The sequence below is a fragment of the Pithys albifrons genome, chromosome 1 (genome assembly GCF_047495875.1).
Source record: "Pithys albifrons albifrons isolate INPA30051 chromosome 1, PitAlb_v1, whole genome shotgun sequence".
NCBI lineage: Eukaryota > Metazoa > Chordata > Aves > Passeriformes > Thamnophilidae > Pithys > Pithys albifrons.
The window spans coordinates 93,828,861-93,855,011 of record NC_092458.1 but is presented as its reverse complement, the minus strand read 5'-3'; the positions used below and the strand labels follow the sequence as shown (position 1 = coordinate 93,855,011).

At 42.2% G+C, this 26,151-nt stretch overlaps 1 protein-coding gene across 1 annotated transcript in view; it reads right to left on the bottom strand.

Moving 5' to 3' along the window:
- Positions 1-20,971, bottom strand: part of DPT (dermatopontin) — a 29,596-nt gene extending 8,625 nt beyond the window's left edge. The window contains exons 1-2 of the mRNA XM_071572311.1: positions 20,665-20,971; positions 10,215-10,340 (exon numbers count right to left, since the gene is read on the bottom strand). Of these exons, the coding sequence (XP_071428412.1) occupies positions 10,215-10,340; positions 20,665-20,963 (425 nt within the window). The 5' untranslated portion in view covers positions 20,964-20,971. The remainder of the gene's footprint in view (positions 1-10,214; positions 10,341-20,664) is intronic.
- Between the last annotated feature and the right edge of the window lie 5,180 nt (positions 20,972-26,151).

The following is a 26,151-nucleotide window of genomic DNA, read 5'->3' as shown; positions in this document are numbered from 1 at the left end:
CTGACAACTCTTTTTCTGACTGAATTCACCCCAGCAGCACTATTTGACTGATGCTTGAAGGTGATTCTAGCACATCCCACCAGCACTCTTGTGCGTGTTTACATTTTGATAAACCAGTCGAGCTTAAGCATAGGCTTAAATATTTTACTCACTAGGAATATAGTTATTGGAATGGATTTGAGTTTTTATAAGGAGGTGCTTTGGGGGTATTTGGACCCCAAACCAGTAAATGTTGGAGTACTCAGAAGCTGAAAGTTTACCTGAAAACTGAGCATCTCTGGGATATTAGGCTGCTTTCCAGGTCATTTACAGCTTTGGAATATGAAAGAAAAGCATCATTCAGTTGGAATATCATTCCTAACAAATCACTATTTCTTGACAAATGAAAAATAGATCTGAGTGTGAAACTCAAATATGGCTTTATAAGATTCCCAAATCTCACCAGTCAACCTCTTAGAATATAGGTTATCCTCATACCTCCTGTCCTTTGGCCATGGCAATCATCACACAGATTCTGAGTTATAGTACAAGGACACCCATCCCAAAGTGTACTTCAGAAGCAAAAGTTCAGGCCTTGTCACAGCATCTGTTGTGAGAGCTCCGACTGAGGAAACATGGATTTGCAAAGCCCTCTCAGTGCTGTGCCATTTGCAAGAAATAACAGCAGGATTTCACAGGTTATGCAGGCAGCTGCTTTGGACTAGGAGAAGTAGAAAGAACCATGTAAAACTGCTCCCTCAGCCAGAGGACAGTCCCCATATTTAGTTTAGTAATTTGGTGCCTGAGTGTCTGATAGTGCATCCTCAAAAATTTCTAGGTCATGGAAAATTTCTAGGTCCTGGTGGTATGAAGACCAGCTATGGATTATGATTTAATTTTGCCTTCTCCCATCAGCTCCAGATTTGGGGGCTTTTTGAGCTATTAAGAGAAAACATTAAGGCGTGTGTTTATATACGTTCCACCAAATGTGTTTCATAACATCTGTTTGGCACTCAGCAAGGAAAATGTTCTGTAATCTTGACCAGCAGTATGTGCTGGGCAGATGAGACTGTGCACTACACAAGGTTAAAAAGCTGCTTTTTGCTCTACTCAGAACTGAGAGTCCGTTCTTTGAACTCATTTCATGAGCCTCTCAGTTGAAAAGTAAATCTGATGACAAGCTCCTGAATTGCTGTGAAGGGTCTCACAGACCTTTTGCAGAAGCATGCATTGTTATTCTGAAGTGCAGTGGGAGTCTTCATTTAGCTTCCCTCTCTTTTCTTTTTGACTGCTGTCATCTCCCCCTCCCTCTCTACTAAATTCTCCACATTACCATTCAGCCTCTTAAGGCTTCTCCACTAAGAAATATTCAAAAAGCAAATATATGCAATTACCGAAAATAAATGATTTGGGAACTTGAGCTGCTCTGAAGTGTGTCTTCTTACGTAGACAGATGCCTACTGACTCCTTTTGTTCTGGAGAGGAAAATTATAAATAGTGCTATGGCAGTAGTGTTCAAGCACTTGAATCTGTGTGGTCTAATTCATTTCTCTTTGATGTTTGCTGCACTCATTTATGAAACTGTTCCCCTAAGCCCATGCATCTCAAGGTCATTTGTCTTGCACTGTATCCTTTGGAAGGAAATGCATTTGATGGTCCATGTAGCAGTATTCTGTGGTGTGACCCAGCCCTTTTACTTACTGATGCATACAAAATGCATATCAACTTGTGAACCACCTACCAGGGCCATACAGGCATCTAATTTGTTCACAAACATGATAATATTTATAAGCTATATGTGGCAATATATGGTTTGTACCTGAGAGGAGTTATGAAACCAGTGGGAGACACTTTTTGCCCTGGTTAGAGAGGGTTTGCCTGCCCATGGGAGTTTAGATTCCTAAGGAGTCCAAGCCCACAGGCAAGATACATTTGGGAAGATCTACTCACAGTAAACTTCACAGTGTCCTGTAAGCACTTATGGCATTGAACTTGTAGCAAAGAATACTTGGCTAGGAGAGCAGTGAGAAGCTTGAGAACAGCCAAATGCTCAGACAAAATTGCTGCTGCAGTTTAGGGTGATATGAGTTCTCCAGGACCAACCTGAGGTGCTTGTGGTGTCTGAGAGGGTACATGATGCAACGCCCTAAAAGAAAGCCTTGCAAAGCAGCTGTGAGAAGATGTGTTGTAAGGATCATAGGACCTAGGCAAAGAGGCATTAGCAGGGATCTGTGTAGGGGCTATCAGGGTGCTTTTAGTGGAATTGTCTGTTAAATCCAGATATTCATAGGTATTAAGTTTGGGGAAGGACTTGTAGGAGAGAAAAAAGTAATGTGAGACCTTTAACAAGTGGTAGTCTTTTCATTCTGTATGATCTATTTGTAAGAAAACAGAGCTCATGAAATGGCTTTTCAAATCCACTTCAGGATAGTATCAGGTGTTCGATGTTTGGACACAAGAGACTTGAAGCACTAGTGGCATTGTCCAGAGAGGAGAAAGCAGGTAGTTCTATGCTAAAGATTGAGAAATAAAATGTTGTGAGAAGGGGTGTAAGTAATTTGGCCTATGTGGGGGAGGGCAGGAAGGACTGACAGAAAAAGGTATTCTCATAATGTCTTTTTTAGCTGATATAGAGTTTATGTGGAATCGTTTATCTTGTGAGTAGTTTGCATTGCCCCACCCATCCCCATGTTTTTCTAATGTACTTCACTATAATTCTATAAATCTTGCTTGCAGTAGGAAATATGTTGAAAAAAGACATTAAATCTTTACCAGGGTTACTGTTGTTTTTATTCTAGCCTGAAATTAATTGTTTTGTTTCTTTTCCATAGTGAAGAATTGCTGTGGTAGAGATTACTGGAAAACACAGTTACTCATTTAGTGCTGAAAAGAATGTTTTGTACTAATTTGCCGTGATCTATGGCACCCTATTAACAACTGACTTCAGAAATAGTTCATGAGTCTATTTTTTGCCACTAAGAAGATCAAGTCACAGCAATATCCTTATTAGCATGTACAGCCTGCTCATTGAAGAGGTAAATGGGAACTGTGGATTTGTCTTGCCTTCAGGTATCAAGCAGACAAAAGAAATGAGTCTTAAAATATCAAAGACAGTGGTAGAGCTCACAGTTTCTTGCTCCAGCTGTTGAATACACTTATTCCCTCCTAGTAAGTACATTTTTTTGGAATGCCTTACACTTGTCTCTCCCTGTGCAACGACTGTGCTAACAAGATGAATAGCTCCTCTTTAACTTTTGTTTTCCTCTTCGCTGTTGACCTCTTCCTCTGACAATGCAACAGCCAGAAGAAGGAGCGGTTCATTTCAAGAGGAAAACAAGCTTTAACATTAGTTTTCTGACCTTTGAGGACGAGGAGTGTCCCCTCAATGACCTTACTGTTTCAGATGTTATTTACAAGTGCTTCAAGAATGTGGCTCTCCCAAAGGAGAATTTTTTTTCTAGAGCCATGAGCCTGAAAGTTATATTCGGTGAGCATGGTAGTTACAGAATCATAGAATCATAGAATTGATTGGGTTGGAAAAGACCTCCAAGATCATCAAGTCCAACCCTTGGTCCAACTCTAGTCCATTTACCAGATCATGGCACTCAGTGCCACATCCAATCTGCGCTTAAAAATCTCTAGGGATGGTGAATCCACCACCTCTCTGGGCAGCCCATTCCAATGCCTGATTACTCTCTCTGTAAAGAATTTTTTTCTGATATCCAACTTAAATTTCCCCTGGCAGAGCTTGAGCCCGTGCCCTCTTGTCCTATTGCTGAGTGCCTGGGAGAAGAGACCAGCCCCTACCTGGCTATAACTTCCCTTCAGGTAGTTATAGACAGTGATGAGGTCACCTCTGAGCCTCCTCTTCTCCAGGCTAAACAACCCCAGCTCCCTCAGCCTCTCCCCATAGGACTTGTGCTCCAGTCCCTTCACCAGCCTTGTTGCTCTTCTCTGGACTCGCTCCAGCACCTCAATATCCTTTCTGAACTGAGGGGCCCAGAACTGAACACAGTACTCAAGGTGTGGCCTCACCAACGCAGAGTACAGGGGAAGGATCACTTCCCTGGTCCTGCTGGTCATGCTATTTTTGATACAGGACAGGATCCCATTGGCCTTCTTGGCCACCTGGGCACACTGTTGGCTCATGTTGAGCTTCCTGTCAATTAGTACCCCCAGGCCCCTTTCTGCCTGGCTGCTCTCCAGCCACTCTGTGCCCAGCCTGTAGCGCTGCAGGGGGTTGTTGTGGCCAAAGTGCAGGACCCGGCACTTGGCCTTATTGAACTTCATCCCATTGGAATCAGCCCATCTCTCAAGTCTATCCAGATCCCTCTGCAGAGCCCTCCTGCCTTCCAGCAGATCGACACTCCCTCCCAGCTTGGTGTCATCAGCAAATTCGCTGATGATGGACTCAATCCCCTCATCTAAATCATCAATAAAGATGTTAAACAGGACTGGACCCAATACAGACCCCTGGGGAACACCACTGGTGACTGGCCACCAGCTGGATGCAGCTCCGTTCACCAGCACTCTCTGGGCCCGACCCTCCAGCCAGCTCTTAATCCAGGAGAGGGTACACTTGTCCAGGCCATGGGCTACCAGCTTTTCCAGGAGTATATTATGGGCAACAGTGTCAAAGGCCTTGCTGAAGTCCAAATAGACCACATCCACAGCCTTCCCCTCATCCACCAGGTGGGTCACCTGATCGTAAAAAGAGATCAGGTTGGTCAGACAGGACCTGCCCCTCCTAAACCCATGCTGGCTGGGTCTAATCCCTTGTCCATCCTGAAGGTGCTGTGTGATTGCACTCAGGATGAACTGCTCCATAACCCTGCCAGGCATGGAGGTCAGGCTGACAGGCCTGTAGTTGCCAGGGTCCTGCTTGCAGCCCTTTTTGTGGATTGGGGTGACATTCGCCAACCTCCAATCATCTGGGACCTCCCCAGAGAGCCAGGACTGTTGGAAGATGATGGAGAGCGGTTTGGCAAGCTCTTCTGCCAGCTCCTTCATCACCCTGGGATGGATCCCATATGGTCCCATAGACTTGTTAGGATCCAGCTGGCTCAGTAAGTCAGTAACTATATCCTCCTGGAATACAGGAGGGGTATTCAGCTCCCTCTCCCTGTCTACCTCTTTAATCAATTTCAGTTCTTCCTCCAGCTGGAAGACAGAGGTCATATGCCTTTAAAAAAGCATATGGTGCTGAAAAGCCAAAGAAGGTCTTCGAAAACTGTCCACAGACATTCCTGCAAATGCTCCCAGTATAGATTGCTTGGCTGCCAGGAAACTAGAGGTGTCCTGGAGCTCTTCTATTGATAATCAGTTTTCTTGTGTGGCTATGTGATGTGTGTTTCAGGATTGAGTTAAAGCTTCAGGCTCTAAGATCATGGATTCACCTGGATACATTATTGCTCTTCTGTGTCCACGCTGTTGTACTGAAAATCACAAACTCTCACAGGGCTGAGGAGCCATGAGACCAGCACAGTGGGACCACAGTTCTTCTTTATACAAGCAGCAGCAGAGAGCTCAGGGCAACCTTTGCCTGTTCCTCAAGAAAGACATGTGTGAAATAATTAGCCAGCTTTCTCATGTTAATCAAATGTGCTTCTCCTAAGAGGTCTGAGGAAGATGGTCCTGGAGATTGAACTGTAAGGCTGTATTTGATGGGTTATAAAAACAAACAAACAAACAATCCCCCTGGCCCAACCTCCAATCCCTAACTGGTAAATACCTTTAAAAAGGGGGAAAAAAAGAGGATAGGGAGAGTTGGATTGCCCAGAACTGCATGTTTTCATCACATCTGTCTTGAATCACCTTCTGAATTTTTATCTCTGCTATTAGCTCTCTCTGAGAAATCTGCATAAGATCATATCAGTTTCAATATGTCTTGTGTGGCAGGTTGAGTCGGGAAAACAAGTAAGTACTTTAAATCCCATAACTCTTGGAAAATGTAATTGTTGCCTGGACAATGTCACCATGACAGAGAGCAGTCACAGCTCCAGACAGACCTTCTGGCTTTTGGACTGCTGGTTATTTGGAGAGGGAAAACAGTCATAAACAGTATGTGCAGACTTGTGACTGCTCTGTGACATGTGTTTGCTTTTGAGAGTATGGAGTCAAGCTTTCATTTCCCAGCAAAGAGAAAAATCTGAAGTCTAATGGGACCACTTAGTGACACTGGCTCTGCATCTGTGATGGATTTGCTTCCTTTATGGTGGAAATCAACATACAGTTTATTTTACTGTGGTAGCATTCCCTAGCCAGGTAATGTAATGGGAGATTTTTTGCCTCCTATGAGGAATGTTATTTTCAGTATGTTAAAAATGTGCAGAATCCATGACAAGTCTTGGCATGATGAGGAAGAAAACAAAGTATTTTTAAAAAAAATTTATAAAGCAAGTGAAAAACCCTGCGACTGCAAAAGATTAGTACATTTATTTATTATATAAGTTTACTGTATTGGTAAACTAGAAAAATAAATGGTGAGAAAGATAAGCTGTGAAACAGAACTGCTGGATTCTAAGAGTAAGGATACAGATGCTGCCAAATAAAGTTCTTATGCATGTATTTGACTTTAACCAAGCTCTGAGGCACAGTGTTTAAGTGTGGGTTTCGGTCAGCATGGTGGTGTCATAAATTAGTATTCCAATAAGCATTAGCAGGTCTCAAAAAACACAAGAATGTTCCAGCTGTAAAATCTGGGTCAAATTCTAACAAACCATTTGCATAGCTCATACACATAAGGCAACCTGTCTTTATTCATTGTAGGGAGGGCCAGGTCACTTCAGGAGGAATGTAGTCTTGAAGTAGAAGAACCAAGAGAAACTATGCATAAAGATCTGTGGCCTTACTGCTTTTATATTTGCCAGAGAGCCCTGCACAGAGACAGCTGGAGGAGGAATGGATCAAATACCCAAGGAGAGAGCTAATTTGAAACAGGTTTTTTACACCTCAGTATTGTCAGTTTTCTTAAAAATCCCTTTTTGCTCATGTTTGGTTTCATACTTAAGAATTCATTGCACATTGGAATTCAAGGCTGCTGAGAAATTCTTCAGTGTGGATTGTCTTTGAATATGAATTTTCCTGTGTCATACATGATCCACAAAGCACCACAATTATTGTGTATTTTCTTGATATTACTTTTCCATATAGTCATATGCTAATAGATGCCTTTGCATGAAAATAAGTTGCTTCAACCAAGAAATAGGAGTCTGGAGCATGTTATTAGCCATTTCTCCACAGTTAGTTTATTGACATCTAGTTTCTGGAACAGAATAATTTCCATTATAGCTTGGGACAGAAACTGCAATAAATAGTGGTACTGTCTGTATACACTCACAATTTTCTCGTGTCTTATGTGCATATGCATTTTTCAGATCTTACCTGTGGGAGCCCAGAACTGCTTTGCAGATTGTTTGGAAAACATATTCTCTCTGTCAAATGCATCTTAAACAGAGTGCAAGATACTGATTGGAAATGTGCAGTGTGAACAAAGTCTTGTGGCAGTAACTTGGAAATGCCAGTAGAAATGAAGTCGTGAGTGAGATCTCCTGGACCCAGGGAGTAAGAAATTTAGTTGCTGTACACTGAATTTTAACAATTCAGACAAGTCACGTCTGTAGTAGTATAAGTGGGCCTAAACATGGGGTTTCCCATTACCCCATTGCAGTTCATATTGCTTATATGTTATCACAACATGTAGTACTCGCCCTGATACTGATGCACTGCCTAGGCAGGGTAAAGGGAATAAAACAGGAAGGAAACATTGCCAGAAAACAATAAAAAAGAGACCACTGTTTTGCAGGAGAGAGTTTATCTGCATGGTGTGCATCCTCCAGTAAAAAAATCATCCTTTGTGGGACCCCAGGATAACTCTGATGGAAAGGGACCTCAACGAGTCTCTGCTACAGCTCTCTGCTCAAAGCAGGATCAACCACAAGATCACATCAGGCTTCTCAGGCCTTTATTCAGTTCAGTCTTGAAAACATCCAAGGAACCTCAGTTGGCAACCTGCTCTAATATTTCACTGTTCTTGTAGAGGAAAATATATCCCACTGAACAGCTGTCCTACCCTCAAGAGTGTCAGCTGTCCCCTTCACTTTGGAGTCTTATGCAAACTTGGCAAGCATGTGCTCTGTTGCCTCCTCAAGATCATTGATAGAGATGTTAAGCAGGACAGGTCCCAGGCAGACCATTAGTTACAGTTCTCTGCTCCTCATGGGCACTCAGGCATGGTTTCACCATTGAACCACTACCCTCCCAGCCTGTTAAACCCATCTAGTCTATCCAGACCACAACATCCTAATTTGGATAAATGAAAGTGGAAAGAGCATTTTTCTACCTTGCTAACTCTAAACGCAGAATGAGAGCATGAAAGAAATGGTAATAAATATTTTTTTAGGAGACACTTCAAGACAGTAAGGTCAAACAAGACTCTCAAGTAAGAGAAACGTCATAAGAGACTCTCCAGGCCAAGAGTAGATACAGAGGTATCAAGACAGATCAGTAGCTTGAACACTTGCAAAGTGGGCTCATGGTGAGTGACTGAACCTGGTAATACAGGCTACAAGATGATTTTATAATGAGACCATAATCACAAACTATGCACCAGAAGCTTTTCACAAGCCAGGTGACAGTTCTTTCCACAAGTTCTACAGCTCCCCTGTCCCAGCAGACTGTGAGCACATGGTATTTCTATCCTGATTAGAAGGAGAAATGCTTAACCTGCCTTGAAATGCTGTCTTTCCTACACAGAACTGCAGCTGAACTGCATAAGGCATTCCTTTCCAAGCATAAAAATTGAATGTTGTCACTGCTGGAAATAGAAGGGCAGTATAGGAGTCCATGTGCAGCTGAGATGGAAACACAAGACTTCAGTAACTCCAAGTATTTACATTAAGATTTGCCTTGCACTGAATGCCAATTTGCAAGGCAGAGACAAAGCTGTTCCCTGTTGTCAAGACAACATCTAAGGGAAGCAGAACTGTCAACAAAAGAAGTCAGAGAAGATTTCTCTTGTCTCTCTGGAAATACATGCAATACAAGAGGAGTAAGAGATTGGAAGAACTGCTTAGAAGTAAGAGTGAGTTTCCCTCAGAGAGAAGAATCTGGGCAGGCATGTAAATAAACCCCCAGGTAGAGAACATCCATAGGCAGTGTTGGCTGGAAAGAAGACAGAGGAATGTTCAAAAGAATGTTCAAAGACTCTGTCACAGAGTGCCTGTAATTTAAAATAATAGTAATAATAATAATAATAATAATAATAATAATAATAATAATACAGTTCTTTTTCTCCTGGCTGCAAGGTGACTGAAAGATGAAAAGCAAGGCTCTGCTGTTGTGTTTGGCCAGTCGCCAGCCAGCCAAGTAAGATCAAGGGGCATACAAACAGTTTATATGGATCTCAATGGGAAGTTCAAAGTTGAGGTCTGGAAACAAAGATTTAAGTACAGATTTTCCTCCTTTTATAAAGTGCAGGCAGATTATCAGTCTTCTGAATTTAGAAGAATTAAACCTGAATGTAAACCTGGAGCATAAAACTATGTGTTCTGTTACACAGAATGCACAGGAGCAATATAAGCTTTTTCTGTAGTCTCCTACTGTCTAGTCTTCATTTAGAGAAACCACATCTGGAGGCACAGGAGAGCTTGGGAGGTGTAGCTTACTTTTTCCACAGCCTCTGTGAATGAAGTTACCAGCACCAGTTGTGATACTGTGTTGAGGTGAGGCCACCTGTTACTTTTAAGGTTTATGATCAGTAGCTTATTTTGACTTCAGTCTTCAAACAAGAGAGGAAGCAAGTTGCAGGCACTACAGATATTTTTTCTGACATAACTAGTCTAAGTTCACTCCTGTAACTCATCTTGGCACAAACAGGTAGCATGGAGATGCTCCTGTTCCTGCAAATCTGCTGGGTTTATAATGGGAAAATGCCATTCCACTTTGGAGACTTCTGTCATGGTTTCCAGCGTAGCTAGGACTGCTGCTTACACCCTGACCTAGTATTGAGGGCCTGGTACTGCGTTGTGCTCTTCAGTGTAACTGTGCCCTCATTCCCTTCCCTTGGCCATGGATCCTTAAGAATCCTGTAGCAGACTGGAAATAACATGCTTAGCCCCATAAAACACAGTTAACTTTCTTTCGGACAAGGTTTTTGACAGGCCAAGCAGCCAATGGCATTAATAGGGACTGTTGGGGGAAAAAGGCTCACAGGTTTGGTTTCTGCTTGAACTCACCAGCACGAATATGGGCATCTCCGGCTATAGCGGCAGCAGTAAAATTGCCATTCACGGTCCAGCACAGAAGGAAAATACTGACTCTGGAAACCAGCCACCAGCCCATTGTTTGAGCACGTTTGATACCTAAAAATGAGGGGAAAGAAGAGAGCACACAAGGAAAACATGATATTAGATTCCTTGATAGTTTCAAGCATTTCTGAAAACATCATTAAAAGTGTTGACATAGGTTGGAAGCTAAGGGTTTGACTTTGTGCAGGGAAGCACTGTTTGCACTTGCTGTGTAAGAAAGCAGCAGTAGTCAACTAATGTATAAACATTTATGTTGCACTTAAAACTATTTAAACTGCTTGAAAGTGATCGTTCTAGTATGCTAACCAGGCAAGAAGATTGTTCTGGTGTTGATATTCTAAACTGTTTACAAATCATGAAACTGACTTCAAAATAGTCCATAAATACTTTTGTCTTTGACTGCTGGTATTTCAGGAATTGGGCTTTACTGAAATAATATTTTCAACTCCTTCTCTATTAAAAAAAAAAAAAAGGAGGACCCTTAGAAACTCTTCATAAGAGAAGTTCATTAATTTCTTCTTTTTTTATTTTCTTTCACAGTTACCTCTCTCCAGGAGAAGGGACTCTTAATTAAAAATGGTTAGGCTTGTGATGAAATCATTATGTGATAGCAAACATGTAAGGAAAACTGAGACTCAGAGTTTTTGAAATTCTAAGTTTCACATAAATTTTATTACTAGATTCATGCTTTCTGTGTACTTGGGAATTCTGTCATACATGTGAATCATTGCTGTCAAATAGAATAGACATGGGCTTAAAGCATACATGCTTCTCTGTCTCCACACCCTGCAAGAACCTGGACTCTTTTACCCAAAGTAATTCAAGTGACAATCAGTTCGAATAGCTTGCTTCTTGGAGATTAAAGACAAGGAGAACATGAAAATAGACTGCTCAGTAATTCAGCTACTGAGTGCTCATTTGCTCAAGCACCCTCCTAGCCTCATTGTTTTCCTGTTGGGAAAATTACAGGAATTTCATTTCTTCCATTTCCTTTCTTTTCCCTTCACCAAGGAAGGCTGGCAGCCTAGACCTGCAGCAAGCCTTCTTTGCAATACCATAAGATCAATTACCATGATATATCCAAAAGACACTTTCAGGAGTAACTGTAGGATAAAAAATACCAAAAATTTCCTCTGGTTTCAATCAATGATGTTGTGGCTTATTCTAAGGATATCGTAGTTTATTCTAATGACCTGAATTTCCCAAAAGGGAATACACATCATTTAGGAGAGGTCAGTGTTTGGAAAGTAATTCCTTTTTCATACAAGTGTCAATGCCTGCAAAGAAAGCATGAGGCTCAAGTGTTTATGTGCAAGAGCTGAAAAACTGATCAGTTTTGAGCAGTGCAGGGATTAATTCCTCTGCCTAACTTTCAGCCTTCACCGTTAAACACAGGGGTCTCTTCTCTATATCCCTTCCACTGCATTCTGTTGTTCAGAAAAGAGTATTTACATTTGTTTGTATCCCTGCATTTCCCACTTTCCTGAGGCCACGAGTACTTGCTGTGCTTTGTGAGACTTTCAAGGACCTCCAGGGCTAAGTAGTGATGGGGACTCTGAGTTGCTATGGTATCACACCAAGTAAGGCAGTTTGGCTCTCGCTCAGAGGATTTCAGCAGGACTTTGATAGGAAGTTGCTCTGATTTTTGGCACATAGGCCATAGGAACATATGGTTAAGACTCTGTGCAAACATATTGGATAGTTGAAGACGATTGATGTTATCATGATGGAAGAATGGTTGATACACAGAAATATTGGGATTGGTTGTACCAGTTGCAAGATGAGCATTAAACTATGTAAAATAGAACAAAAATTGTGCCTCTTCATCTTCTTCTGCCTCCCCATCCCTTCCCAGTTAAATTTCCATTTTATTTTAAAATAATTCATAATAAAATTTGAAATATATTTGAAGTACTTTTTTCTAGCTTTGAGATAGCATAAGATTTTTTCTTCATCTTTTTTAATTTTAAAGTAAAATCCAGATATTCTTTCAAAAATGAAGAGACATACTCAGAAATTTGAGTGCTTATTTGTAAACTATTATATTTTCTTGTTTTTCCTTTTCCCCGTTGGCCTCTTTCCTAAAAGCAGAAAGTACTTCTTCAAGGGAAGCAAACAACCCCTCTCCACACTCCACTCTCTTTTTAGTCAGATGCTCTATGCACTCATCTGAAAACAATGTGAGAATTTTTAGTTTCATTTTTGAATTCACTACTCTTGTCACAGCAAATTCTGCAAGCAAGTAGGGTGAATAAAATCTAGTGATTTGGGAACTTTGATTTATAGCCCAGTCAAAAAAGGTCTTTCTCACTAGACCCACTCTATAACACTTTTGTTAGAAAGGGTAGTTCAGTATTCAGAGTTAGTCACAGGGTTCTCCTTACTCATGAAATCTTGACATTGCTAAGAAGAGAGGAAGATACCTCTTAGAAGGTGAATGCAAAAGAACATGAGGAACCGGCTGGGACTCTGTGGGACTAAACTTGGCAATGTATAGCCCACTTTTTCTAGCGGGCTTAAGTCTCAACACGCAAAAAGTTGCCTTTTGGATCTGGTACTGGGAGAAGACGAGGTGAGCTGGGGAGAGAGCGGGAAAATTGGGGTGTGTGTGGGGGGGTCATGTGCTTTTGAATGGAAAGTTGCCCTTCCCTTGTCTACAGTTGTTGGAAATGACTGCAGTGTTTTCTAGGAAGTAAGTAAATTATACAGCCCTATTCTGGGAGAAGTTCTGTTTAGTAGCAGGGATGTGGTATCTGAGACTTTCCTGGCCTGCTGCAACATCTGTGTGAAGCCCCCCCTCTGCCAAATCTTCTGAACCGGGTCATGAATGTTTTACAGCTGAGTTCTCTCGCAGCAAGCAACCAAAGCATGCATCCATCTTATCGATTTAGTTCAGGCCAGGACTGCTTTTGTTGTTCACTGGTGTGTCGGAGGAGACCAGACTGGTGAGGAATTCACCAAGTGGCAGATATATTACAAACACTGGGTAGATGAAGATGCGGAGGTCCAAGACCCCGGGGAGCACATGCGGCGACTGAATCGGGACCATGGGGGCTTTTGGATGGACATTTCCCCAGTTTAAATGTTACACCCTTAATAGGGTTATTTTTCCCTTTGTCGTTCCTTATCCAAGTTTCCTCTTCCCACAAAACCCTCCGGGTCGCAGTCCCCTCTCCTGGCACACCCCGGCCATGGGGGCGGTTGCTGGTGGGGCCGCACACGAGGCGCCGCTGGATCCCGTGCGGGGGCTGTCCCAGCCCCGGAGTGCCGGAAGCCCTACGGTAGAATTTCCCCGCCAACCTCATTCTCCTATTGGTCCTTTTGCCACTCCTCCCCTCCCTCCTTCCCTTCGTTTGCATGCACCCAATGAAGTGTGTTACTCCTCCCCGTCTCCGCCCCTCTTCCCCCCCCAGATCCGGGGAATTCCCGCAGTCCCCTTATAAGCGAGCTCGCGCCATTAAAACTGGCTTTTCCTCATGGACTCTCGGCATGTGTGGACTCCTTCCGTCGGGGGTGGTCGCCGGGCTGAGAGCGGGAGGAGCCGACCTAAGCTTCTAAGGGGCCTGATCCTAGGGAGCGCCGCTGGCTGCTTTCCTAGCCTTGCTCCTGGAAGCAGAAACCTCTCCACTATATCAGTGGGCTTTTTACAATCCGCTGATACTAGTGAGCTTTTATCTGTGGGACAAAACTAGAGTTGGTTTGAAATAAACCTACTCAAAATGCATATGTGGATTTTGGGTCCATGCATGACCTGGTTCGCCCTAGAGATGCACAAAAATTGTGCCCCACTAATTGTGAACATCGATACAGCCTCGGCCACCAAGTGTGTGCCTCATTGACTCAACACCTGCCTACCAGACTGAAGACAACTATTGCTTGCAACAGTGTGATTGTTTTGAGCAATGGCACCGGTTATGGCGAGACTTCATAATTATGCCTACATCTTATTCTTGCCCTTTGCTAGGCAAAGCCCCAGAGTGTTGTACCCCATCTAATGCTGGTGCTGTGTGGTAAACCTCTCTCTGAGGCTGCCTATCCCTCAGAAACATCAGTAGCATGTTATCCTGAGGATGACAACCCAAAGAGGAAGCCTGTTCACTACAAATCTGCTCAGAGAAGCCCAAGTCAAGGAGCAGCTAGTGGCGCTGCTAGAGCATGCATTGAATCCCTGATGCACTGCTCAGGATAGTGCTCAGGATAACACTCTCTTCAGCTGAGTCTGACACAGCTCAGTAGGCACTGGGTCATGCATAACTGAGGGCTATTTGTTCCTTGTAACAGGGTAACATGAGAGTGTCATTCCATGTCCCTGTGGAGGGGAGGCCCTATACTGCTTTCCTGAGTTATTCTGGTGGAGTGTCCTCCCTCTGTCCAATTTGGTTAATTGCATGATGAGAGCTAATTTAATGGTCAGTGTGTTACAGTTGAATGGGGAGTCTTAAGAGGCTGACGGCAGGCTCAGGAAACTCAAAACTCTGGCACTAATAGCAGGGGAATGACTTTTATGACTTTTAGATGTTTGTTGAGGCCATGTCAGTCTCCAATAGCCACTTCTATGAAGAGTCTTCACTATCTGTTTCAGAGTGGTGAAATGTGTCATGACTTCCATATGCCAAAGGCAACCTCTATAACATCTTCAGCAATGCTTTTCTTTCATTTAGGGGTCAGTCATGCCTTACTTTCTTCTCCCTTCCTTAAGGGAAGGCAAGGTCCTATTCATCCTGATGATTTCTTTTTGACAGTGGCTGATGAGGCCTCCTTATCTGCAGAAATACTCCTCTACTCCTCAGATGCTCCCACTGGACTCAGTCCATTGCAGCTGTGCTAAAAGCTTGTAGCACTAGTCCCTAAATGTAAACCTAGAGTTCTGAAGAAAATTAACTTGTTTGTGTAGATAGCACAAATGGGATCATTTTGAAAGGGCAGCTGGATTATTTGGTTTTGGTAATACACGCTCAGATTTGAAACTTGGAACTGGTCAAAGATTGAGAACAAAAACAGTTCCTCACAGAAGGAACTGAAATGGGCTGCCAGTGCCTGAACAGGAGTTTTCTGCAGACATTTCCTTTGCTCATTAGTCTGTCTTTGCACCTAGTCTGCAGGCAAAGGGGAGTGAGAATAGGAGTGGGAAGGGAGAATCTAGATATCTGTTTTTACCAAGTCCCATCTAAACACTTTCTCAGAAGTCTAAACAAGGAAAAGAGTCAATAAACATGGATTAAATAGCACTTGGCTGGAAATGTTTCTGCTTCATGCCTTACAGCTAACTGGGAGTATATTGAGACTATGACATGGATTCATCTGCATTATGTAGTGTAAAACCAAACATTTTTCCTGGAAGAAAGAGTTCCTTGTCTTCACTTGCAAAATGTTGTTTGTTTTTAGTTTGTGTGATCCCTGTCCTTCAATATGATAATTTTCAGGCAAGAAAAACAGTTTTTCCTAAGTACCTTGCTCAGACACAGGTCTGTGGAGGCAACTCTGTAGTATTCAGCAAAGCAGTGAAGGATAGTCTCATCTGCAATTACTCAGACTTTAGGCAGGGAAATATTTATAAAAGGTCAAACTTCCTCCAGTACAACTAGAGCTAAGAACATAAATTTTGTGCTCCCTGAAAGACAGGATTCTTTGGATGTTGCAGCATACAATAATGGAAGGGCTGCAGAATCAAGGCATGCCCTTAGGACTTTTGCCTACTCCAGACATGAGTATTTCCAAATTATCCAGGAACTGGTTCTTCTCCCAGTGTCCCTCTTTATTGAATAGCATCTTGGTTAGCAGATAGCCTCTGAAAGAGTAAGGTGTTGGGACAGATGCAACAAAGCCTTTGTACTTTAGATGTATCCACAGGTTAAGGAAGCTGAGAAGGTATCTCTGGTCGTCTGATTCAATCTATTACCAAAATTATTGTTATGAACCTTGTAACATGTTCACAGGCTTCTCATGTCCCTTCAGTAAAACACAAAAGCACATAAGCTCTTCAGAAATGTATGCACATGTATAATTAACTTCGGGGATGCATTTATTGAGTGAGACACTACAGTTAGATACATTCTGGAATGTCACTGGGTATTCTAGGTAACTGTCAGAGGGGCTTGGTCTTCATGAGTGTACTTGTGGAGAGATCTAGGGTACCCCAGAGAACAGTTTTTGGAGTACCCGTTTCTCTCCATTGACTCTGGAAGGAGGCAAAGCTCATAAACTAGGCATTGTGATTTGATGCCTAATGTGAATCTATGTCATAGTCCTCTTTCTGTGAAACAGGTTTTTTCATATCTGAAAGATTCAAAGTCTTACAGTTTAATTTTCTAAATACATATAACACTTCGTGTTAGTGAAGGAAGCAAACTTACCAGGAAGCTCTGCCAGTGGTTCTCTGCTGGCTCCCAACTCTCTTATCTCTGTGCTCCCCATAGCCATTTCTGCCATTTCCCCCCATCCACTTCTGCCATTTCCCCCCAAGTACTAAAAGCCAAAGAAAAAAATTAGTTGGAGACTCTGCCTTCTCTGTGAAGAATGGGAAAATGCCAAAAACATAATTTGTCAAAGGTCATTTTTTGGTGTTTCTGCCAGACTACAGATTTTGAGATGTGGCTGAGAAACTGGAGGGAATCCAGAGAAGAGCTGTAGGTATGATCAGTACTAGTTTAGGAGTATTGGAATATAAAAAAACTTCCAGAGAAGAACTAGAAGAATGGAGATATGTTCAGCCTGAAAATAAAAACATGGTTGAAGGTGTGTGGGTGAGAGAAAGGCATAGCTGCTACCTATTATTAAGTTAAAGAGATTTTACAAAAGGATGCAGTAAGCTTGTTTTCATTACTCAGTGAAGGTAGAGCAAGGAATAGAAAGCCTCAACCGCAGCAGAGTAGCAGCCTTTAGCACTGTCTCCGATGGCATACTCCTGAAAAACCTGGACAGGTGCACTCTTTACTGAGTTAAGAACTGGCTAGACAGCCCAGCCCAGAGAGTGGTGATGAGTGGTGCTGTGTTCAATTGGTGTCTGGTCCCCAGCGGTGACCCCCAGGGATCAGTGTTTGGCCCAGTCCTGTTTAATATCTTTATTGATGATCTGGATGAGGGGATCAAGTCTACCATGAACAAATTTGCAGATGACACCAAGTTAGGTTAGATCTGCTGGAAGGTAGGAGGGCTCTGCAGAGGGACCTGGACAGGCTGGATCCATGGGCTGAGACCAATGGCATGAGGTTGAACAAGACCAAGTGCTGGGTCCTACATTTTGGCCACAATAAACCCATGCAGCACTACAGGCTGGGGGACAAGTGGCTGGAAAGTGGCCCAACAGAAAAAGACCTAGGAGTGCTGGTTGACAGTGACTGAACATGAGCCAGCAGTGTGCCCAGGCGGCCAAGAAGGCTGATGGTATCTGGGCTTGTATCAGAAACAGTGTGGCCAACAGGATTAGGGAAGTGATTTTCCCTCTGCACTGAGCACTGGTGAGGTTGCATCTCAATTCAGGAAGACACTGAGGTGCTGGAGTGTGTCCAAAGAAGGGCAACAAAACTGGTGGAGAGACTGGAGCACATGTTCTTTGAGGAGCGGCTGAGGGAGCTGGGGGTGTTTAGCCTGGAGAAGAGGAGGCTCAGGAACAACCTTATCACTCTCTACAACTACCTAAAATGAGATTGTAACCAGGTGGGCTCAGTGTCTTCTCCCAGGCAACTAGTGACAGGATGAGAGGACATAGTCTTAAGTTGCACCAGGAGAGGTTTAGGTTGAATATTAGGAAGAAATTCTTCACCGAAAAGGTGATTAGCTGTTGGAGTCAGAAAGGGTAATTAGCTATTGAATCTGGCTGCCCAGGGAGATGGTGGAGTCACCATCCCTGGATGTATTTAAGAAAATACTGGGCATGGCACTAACTGCCATAGTCTAGTTGTCGTAGTGCTGTTAAGTCATTGGTTGGACTTGATGATCTCAGAGATTTTTTTCCAACCTCATTGATCTGTGAAATTTGAGCAATAACTTAACAGATTTCTAGTGGTTGGTAGTACAAGCCACTGAAGCTCCCTGGATTTGATGTGCAAGATGAAAAAAAATACCCTGTGTGACAGAGCTGAAGAAGGAATATTACAGTCCATCCTACAAGGATGGGAAATTAACTATCAAGTCCAGCAAACTGTTGTCTCAGCTGACATGAGAATGTTGTGTTGCTCACCAACAGATTGGTTTGTTGGGAGTTCAGCAGGTAAGAGAACTGGCCAAACAGGAACTAATGGTACAGATGGTAAATCCTCATATTTGTGGTCCTACTTGATTCCTGAGTGAATCTCTTTTGAACTGGGGATGGCTCCAAATAGCCCTGAGCTGGGTGTGGAAGCGAGAGAGAGAAGAGAGGTAGCCATGAGAAGTAGGAATGCCAAGAGAGTAAGTGGGATTTTCAAAGGTCCCACAGGCTACATCCATGCCATCACATTAATTTGAGGTTTGAGTTTGCATTTAGACACTCCAGGCTGGCTGCCTGCTGGCCTATACTTTCACTCCAGTCTGGGATGAGACTTCTGGATTCTTAGGCAGCAGTGTTGGCATGATGAAGGATGTGCTGGCTTACAGCAAGTCTCTCTCCCTGAAGCACTGTAGATGCAACTAGCTCAGCCCCGGGTGCAGAAATCTGAAAGCTGCAGAACCCAACCAGACACAGATAGTTAAGACTTATGGAAATAGCCCAAGGGACTAGGAGCACAAGTTCACCTTTGCAAAGGGGTATGTGTTCCCTAATCACTTTGGTGATCTCCCCTCCCCCAAAAGAGAGGAAAGAAAGAGGTACAAAGAAAGAAGTACATCTATTCAGAGTAAGGATATTGTACTAGGATGGTGGTCTAGGGAAGGTATGCTAAAATAATTCCAAAAGCAGTTAAAGAGAGAGAAACAGAGTTAAGCACATTAAAGAGGGGTTGGAAAAAAAGTACAATTGAAGAAAAGATAGTTGCTACAGGAAAAAGTGTGTGCAAGAAAGAGGACAAAGTGGAAAGGTTTTTTTTAAGAGGTGAAGGAAAGAAGAATCAGATAATACAATGTGGATGTAGTCATGCTAAGCATATGGAGCATGGTTTGACAGCAGAAGAAAATGATCTATACAGGCATACAGTATCCCGTTTGTGAGAAGTAAACTTGAGCAATTGCTGCCTGGGATTTTTAGAAAGAGAATAATAATTTTATTTTGAACAAAAGAAAGGTCTCAGTCAAAATTATTATGAAATAAGTAGAAATTGCATCAATGTATAAAAAAGTGAAAAAGTCATCCAGGATTATCACAATGCCTTCTTTCTGCCTGTTTTGCAGCCCTCCTCCTTTCTTTTAATTCTTATTCCAAAATTAAGTATAGGGTAAGTCTTTTTTTCCTCTTAGCAATTGCATCAGCCATGGGCATGTGTCACATGGTAAATGAAAGAGTATGAATAATTCAGAACAAAATTTTGAATCATTTACAAAGCAGAAACTTCATATTTCACTGGTCACCTATTACCACATAACAAAATCTACAAAAATCACATTTCAAGTATTTGAAAATATTCCTGCATACATTTAATTCTATCCAAAGAATATTTCAATCTCAGAGTTTTCCAAAACTCTGTTTCACAATTCATGAAAAAATAATCAGGAGATAATGAAATACTGGGTATATGCTGTCCAAACATGAAATACTGTACATATTTCTAACAAGTATTGTGACCTTTCCCTCCAAGGTTGATGGAAATTATAACATTTAGTTAACCATTTAAACTGACTTTATTAGTGATTTAACAGGATCTTCTGCTATCATCATGCACATATATGTATGCCACCATCATCGCTTGTTAGTGTGGATTTTTGACTCCTGTAATAACAACACAACTAGAAAACAGCCTTCATCTATGCCTAAGCCAAAAAGTGTAGCAACAAAAGCATCAAGCAAAAAGCCAATGCAATACAGAGATTATTTTTTCTACTGGTAAGAGCCTGAGGACAGAGCGAGGAGTTTAACAATGTGTTTCCCAGTTTAGTCACTGATTATGTGACTTTTCAAGAGAGACTTTATCCTCTCCTCACTGAAGTTCTGGGCTAATTTTCGTTATCTTTGAAACAACAGCCAGACCCAATCACTTTACAGCTGAGGTTGTGAGTGATCAAAGGGTGCAGAGTTTGTAAAGCACACTGACACCCTCCAGCAAGAAATGGCTTAGAGAAGACAAATGTGATGCTGATTACCTCCCATGCATCATGATTACTGAGTCTTAGACAGTTGTTCATGGCAGTGAAGCCGCTGGTTATCATGGCATTACTATGCGCTTACATTACTCTGACCACAGTGTTAGAACCTGCATTCCCCAGGGGTTATCAGGGCTGAGCCCACCAGGGATTGTTGGGGATATCCTACCATTCGGTTCCTGCCCTGTTGATCTCTTCCCACCAGCACTCTGTCGGCTCACCGAGGCTCTGGGATGCTGGCATGCAGGCAAAGTTCCACAGTCTGTCAGAACCTTCCTTCTTGCTGAAAACACTTCTGACAGCCACAATCACCTGCCCGTGTGGGCACTGAAAGTTGAAACCCTGCCGGTACACATTGACCCATTCATCATTATCTCCATAATTATAGGGACCATAGTAATAGTCACCGTACTGGCCCCATGCCACAGTCACCAGAGGCAGGAACACACAGAGGAGGATGAGGTCCATCCTGAAGATGTTCCTGGCTTAGAAATGCCCTGCTGTTTTCTTGGGCTGGCCCTTTTATATCGCATCTAACATTTGGCTTCCAGATGTTGTATTTCCAGATCCAAGTGCAGTGTGTCATTGCTTAGAAAACCTTCTCTGAGTTACAGAGGTTCAATTAGTTTTAAGGTGGAATTCTGCAAGTACACTAAGTCTGCAGTCCCTAAGAGCAGAGTCTTCCCACCACCACAAAACATCTGTGATCCTTTACCACAGAGCTACTGTATAGATCAAGCTGCACATGGTAGTACAACTGTCACAGCATCTTTTATCCTCCAAATAGCAGTTAAGTTTGAAAACTACGTTATTTGAAATTAAATCTCTATTTGAAATTGCCATTTTCCATCATTAATGACATGCAACAAAATGAGATCATGTGTGGTGTCACCATCCTCTCTTCCCTAGATGTGTATGACATGATGCTGCAAGTGCCTACAAAGAAGGGAAATGGGCAAGGTGAGGGAATTCACTGCTCCTGTTGTGAAAACTCCTTTAGAAATTTTTATTTGGTTTGGTTGGAAGTAAGGTGGAGCCCAAATGACTGAGACTCTGTCTTGGCACATAAACAGCCCACTCTGAGAAGTAGGGCATTGGCTTCTTCCAGGCAGAACTGATTTCGCCATGACTGTATGTGAGCTCCAGGAAACAGTGAACTTGGCAGTTGTTTTAATTTGAGGATAAAGTACATAAGAAAGTTACAACGAGGTAAGTGTCATGTGTGACCAGAACCTACTAAAATCTTTGTGCAAGGCCCTTTAAGTTACCTTGATTTTATCATGTGCTAGAAACATGAGGCTACTGCTAAGGAGCTGTTGTGCTGCAAATTCAAAGTCTGACTTTCCCCTTGCAAAGTGTTTAGATGCAACATCCTTGGGTCATTTCTTTATCTGTTCAACCTGAAGAAGAGGAGACTGGGGGGAGACCTCATTTCAGTCTACAACTTCCTTGTGAAAGGAAGATGAAGGGCAGAGACTGACCTCTTCTCTGGTGACCAGTGACAGAAACCAAGGAGATGTTCTGAAGTTGTGTCAGAGGAGGTTTAGGTTGGATATTCAAAAGAGGTTCTTGCCCCAGAGGGTGGTTGGACACTGGAACAGGCTCTCCAGGGAAATGATCACAGCAGCAAGCCTGACAGAGCTCAAGAAGTGTTTGGATGATACTCCCAGGCACATGGTGTGACTCTTGGGCAGAGCCCTGTGCATACCAGGAGTTAAAGTCAATGATCCTTGTGGGTCCCATCCAACTCATCATATTCTGTGATTCTATGATCAGGAATCCACTCTGTTCAGGAGAGTGTGGAATGATGTGCTTTATTTGATTGAGTACTTGACCGTAGAAAACTCTGGGACTTGAGCATGCTTTAATAAGTAAGACAGTCCAAAGTCAATCTAACCTAGTCTCCATATTCATATATTGCCTATGCTGTGTTACTAGTGAAATGTGACCCCTGGAACAGTTCCAGAGTCAGATTCTGTCTTTTCTAATGAAATCACTGCAAAGGGTCCAGAGACTGTTTCTTGCTGCAAGTTTCTCCTCCACTCTTTTGACTATATGTTTTCCCCATTTGGACCATGAACAACAACAACAAAAATAAAACCAAACCAAAACCCCTCGGATTTCAAAAGCTGCCTTCACCCGCATCAACCAGGTGCTTTTGTACTTTTAGCTAGTGGTTCTTCTTGTTTGACAAAACTGTAGGTGGTGGTTGGCTCTTTTCCAGAAGAACAGTGCAGCAATATCTCAGTTGCCTGTGCTCACAGCAGTGCAGATCCACATGCACCTGGCAGGTGAGAGCTGCTGATGTAGCTCAGTGCCTCACCTCCAGCTGTAGCAGCCCCAGATGCCTGGGAAAGGGGGCCATGAAAATAGCAGAAAAGAGCCCTGTCCTTGGAGCTGTCCTCCACTAGATTTTAGATAACAGGAGGGGACACAGGTACCCAAAGTCTAAAGAGAGTGGAAATTGAAGATTAAAAACCCATAGTTGACTGATGGGCACCAGAGTGCATGAGCTGCATAAGCTCACACAAGTTTTTCAGCTAACTCAATAGTGTGGTTTTTTCCCTCTTACTTTCTTAGAAATGTAGTCACATCTGGGAGCACTACACACTGTTGTATATGCCTGAGAGGCATTCTGGAAGAAGTTTAACAGGAAGAACCACATTATCTTATACAAATGATCCTCACCTCACATAACCCTTTATAAGCACCATTCCTTGGAAGAAAGTTCTTACATAATCTATAAAATTATGAGCAAGAGGGGGAAGGAGGGCTCTGTGGAGAGTAGGAACAATTTTATTTTGCCTATCTTTCACATGCATGTGAAGCTTTGCGGACTCTGTTGTCACTTCTTACATACAATATACGCTGTCTGATCCCAGTTAGTGCATAGGGTAGCACTTCCATCCGGCACTGTGATCAGGAAGTGGCTTGGCTGAGGGGAAAAAAGCTGTGCGGGGAAAGATAGTGAGCGTGGCAAATGCGGAACAACAACACCCTGTAGCAGTCAGGGCAATGTAGACATGTCCTGACCAGGGACTGACTGAAACAGTTCTGTGTTTCTGGTTCCAGTGCTTTCTGGGACCTTTTAATATTAAATGTCATGTTTCTTTCTGAACTGAAAAAAAAACCAGAAGAGAGCAGAATTTCCTACAGGACAGACATGATGGTTTTAGTACCACCTTGAAGACGGGTGGTATTTCTGCATGGGAGGAACTGTGCTTTGAAAATTCCTGTAGGGATTAAAAAAGAGAATAGCATGCATATGTGAATTTTCTTTCTGAGTAATATTCATTCCTCTGTGCTGTTCATAGCTTCTTGGTTCATGGAGCAAAGATAAGACTACATGCAACATGTTTTACTAACATTTCAAATTATTGCTCCTACCCAGATAATTCCACTGATGTTGCCAGTGCTGAGAGTTTCTATTTCATCTGTATTTTCATTGACTCACTGGCATGTTAACCACTGTGCTTAATTCTGTTCTGGCCAGTGAATCAAGTATAACAATTCAAAAGCCAATGGCTAGAAGATCTGCAAACTAGTCTGCAACTTCATGAGTTTGGTTGGCTTCAGCTACAGTTTGCACTATGAAAAAACAATGATATTTAAAAGTCAGTTTCTCTTTGAAATTACTTTCCTTTAATTTGACTTTAAAAACAGCAGCACATCCGATCTTTGGAAAAGCTGAAAGTGTCAATGAAGTAGTAAATATGAGGTGCTAAGACCAATCTATTATTATCAGTTCCTTTTCTGTGGAATCTGTATTGGCTGCTAATTTTATTCCCCATCAGTTCTTAGAAATGCTGCATTTAATCCTCACAAACAAGTATTTGTTTTCTTGCCCAGTGGTGACAGATGAAAGTGGTTATTCTCAATACCCCTCCTCACTGGCCTAATTTTGGAGTTAGCTCAACTTTGAACACAGTTTGGACTGGATGCTTAAAGAGGAATGTCCTTTCCAACCTGGGTTTTATTGTATTTCTCTCCTGCTGAAGTTACTACTCAGTGCTGCAGGTGTTAGTAGTGCTTTGGAGCCATTAGGAGTAATGCTGCATTATTCCCTTACCATGCCATGTTTACAGCCATGAAATGCAGAGAGATTGCAGTGCTTTGAACTAAAATCACAGATGTAGCAGAACTATTTGAATGAATAATAGTAGACAGCTTAATGATTTTATTTTAGTACCCAAGCTCTATACTGAAACAGGAGAAAGAACAATAAATGCTTTATTGGTTATTTGACAAACACAGAGATGCTGGAGCTGCAATGAGAAAAGTAAGGGTTCAGACTTGGTCAGTGCCAGGTACAACTAGAAGTGTGTCTACAAAACTGAGTTCCACAAAAGTGGTATCATGTAGTTTTACTGGAGTATCTGTGCTACTCAAGTTTCTGTGTCTGCAAAGGTCTGGCTCATGGGCAGCCAGTTTTTCCCACTATGAGAGCAGAAAGGGCATATAGGGGTGTTACCTCACAGCACTTCATCCTTTAGATGCCCAAGAGTGATTCCATCCCATATTACTCAGGACTATAGCCAGAAATGAAGTTTTGCATTTTGTACTGGTGAAGGAGGCTCAGCATGTATATCTTGAGCCCTGAAGTGCTCTATATGCAAAACAGGTATGACAAAAACAGTGACAGTAGCAGCAGCAATATACAACTGCTTCCAAGCTAATGCAGCCTCATCGTGGCATTTCACTGTGAGAAGAAAGTGTTTTTCATGTCAGCTCATAGCAACACTGATGTTGCACACTGTGAACACGTTTTCCATATTTTATTGTATACTGTCTCAGTGTGATGCTGGCAGTTCTGATAAAGCAGAGTGGCTTGGATGAGTCAGTGAGGCTGCATGATCTGGGAGCTGTAAATTGAATGCAATTACTTTTCCCTGTCATCTCTGCAGCATGAGTTTATATAAATATATATATATGTGTGTATATATATATATGTGTATATATATATATATATATATATATATATATATATATATATACACATATAAGCTTCCTGCACTGGCAGTAGTTATAAAAGTTTGAGGATTTGGGGTGCTTTTATTATGTTTTTGAAATGAGATTACAGAAGCCTTGGTAATATGGAGGACAAAACTGCTAAAAGGTCATGCTTCATAAAGAATAAAGATATTACAAAATTTTAGCTCAAGGATATTATTTTCTTTCAGAGTAATGTATGTAGTGAAGGCTGGAGTTAATTTATCAAGTTTACTGTTAATGATATTTTTTGTAGCCCCATTCATTTGATGTTCTCAAAGTACTTTAAGTTCAACCACCCTTTTGAAAAATAGGAAAGGTTTAAAAAAATTATTTATTTATTTGTAGGTCTAGTGATATACCAAACGTCCACCAGTACCTCAGGGCTAGAAACAGATTTTAAACTCCAGCATCTAGACCAGAGTTTAAAACCAGACTCCAGTTCTGGGAAAGCACTCCTTTTCCCAAGCCCTTCTGCTTCCTACTTCCCTATAGAGATGCTGGTTCAATTTCTACTCTATGTAGCTCTTTCTTTGTAAAAGGGAAGCTACTACTTAAGATAATGTGGTTCTGGAGGATATTGGAGAGCTGTTTTTTTCTTGGAAGTAGCTATAGAAAATTCTGATATGATACCACATAGAATATTGTGAAGAAAGAAAAGCACAAG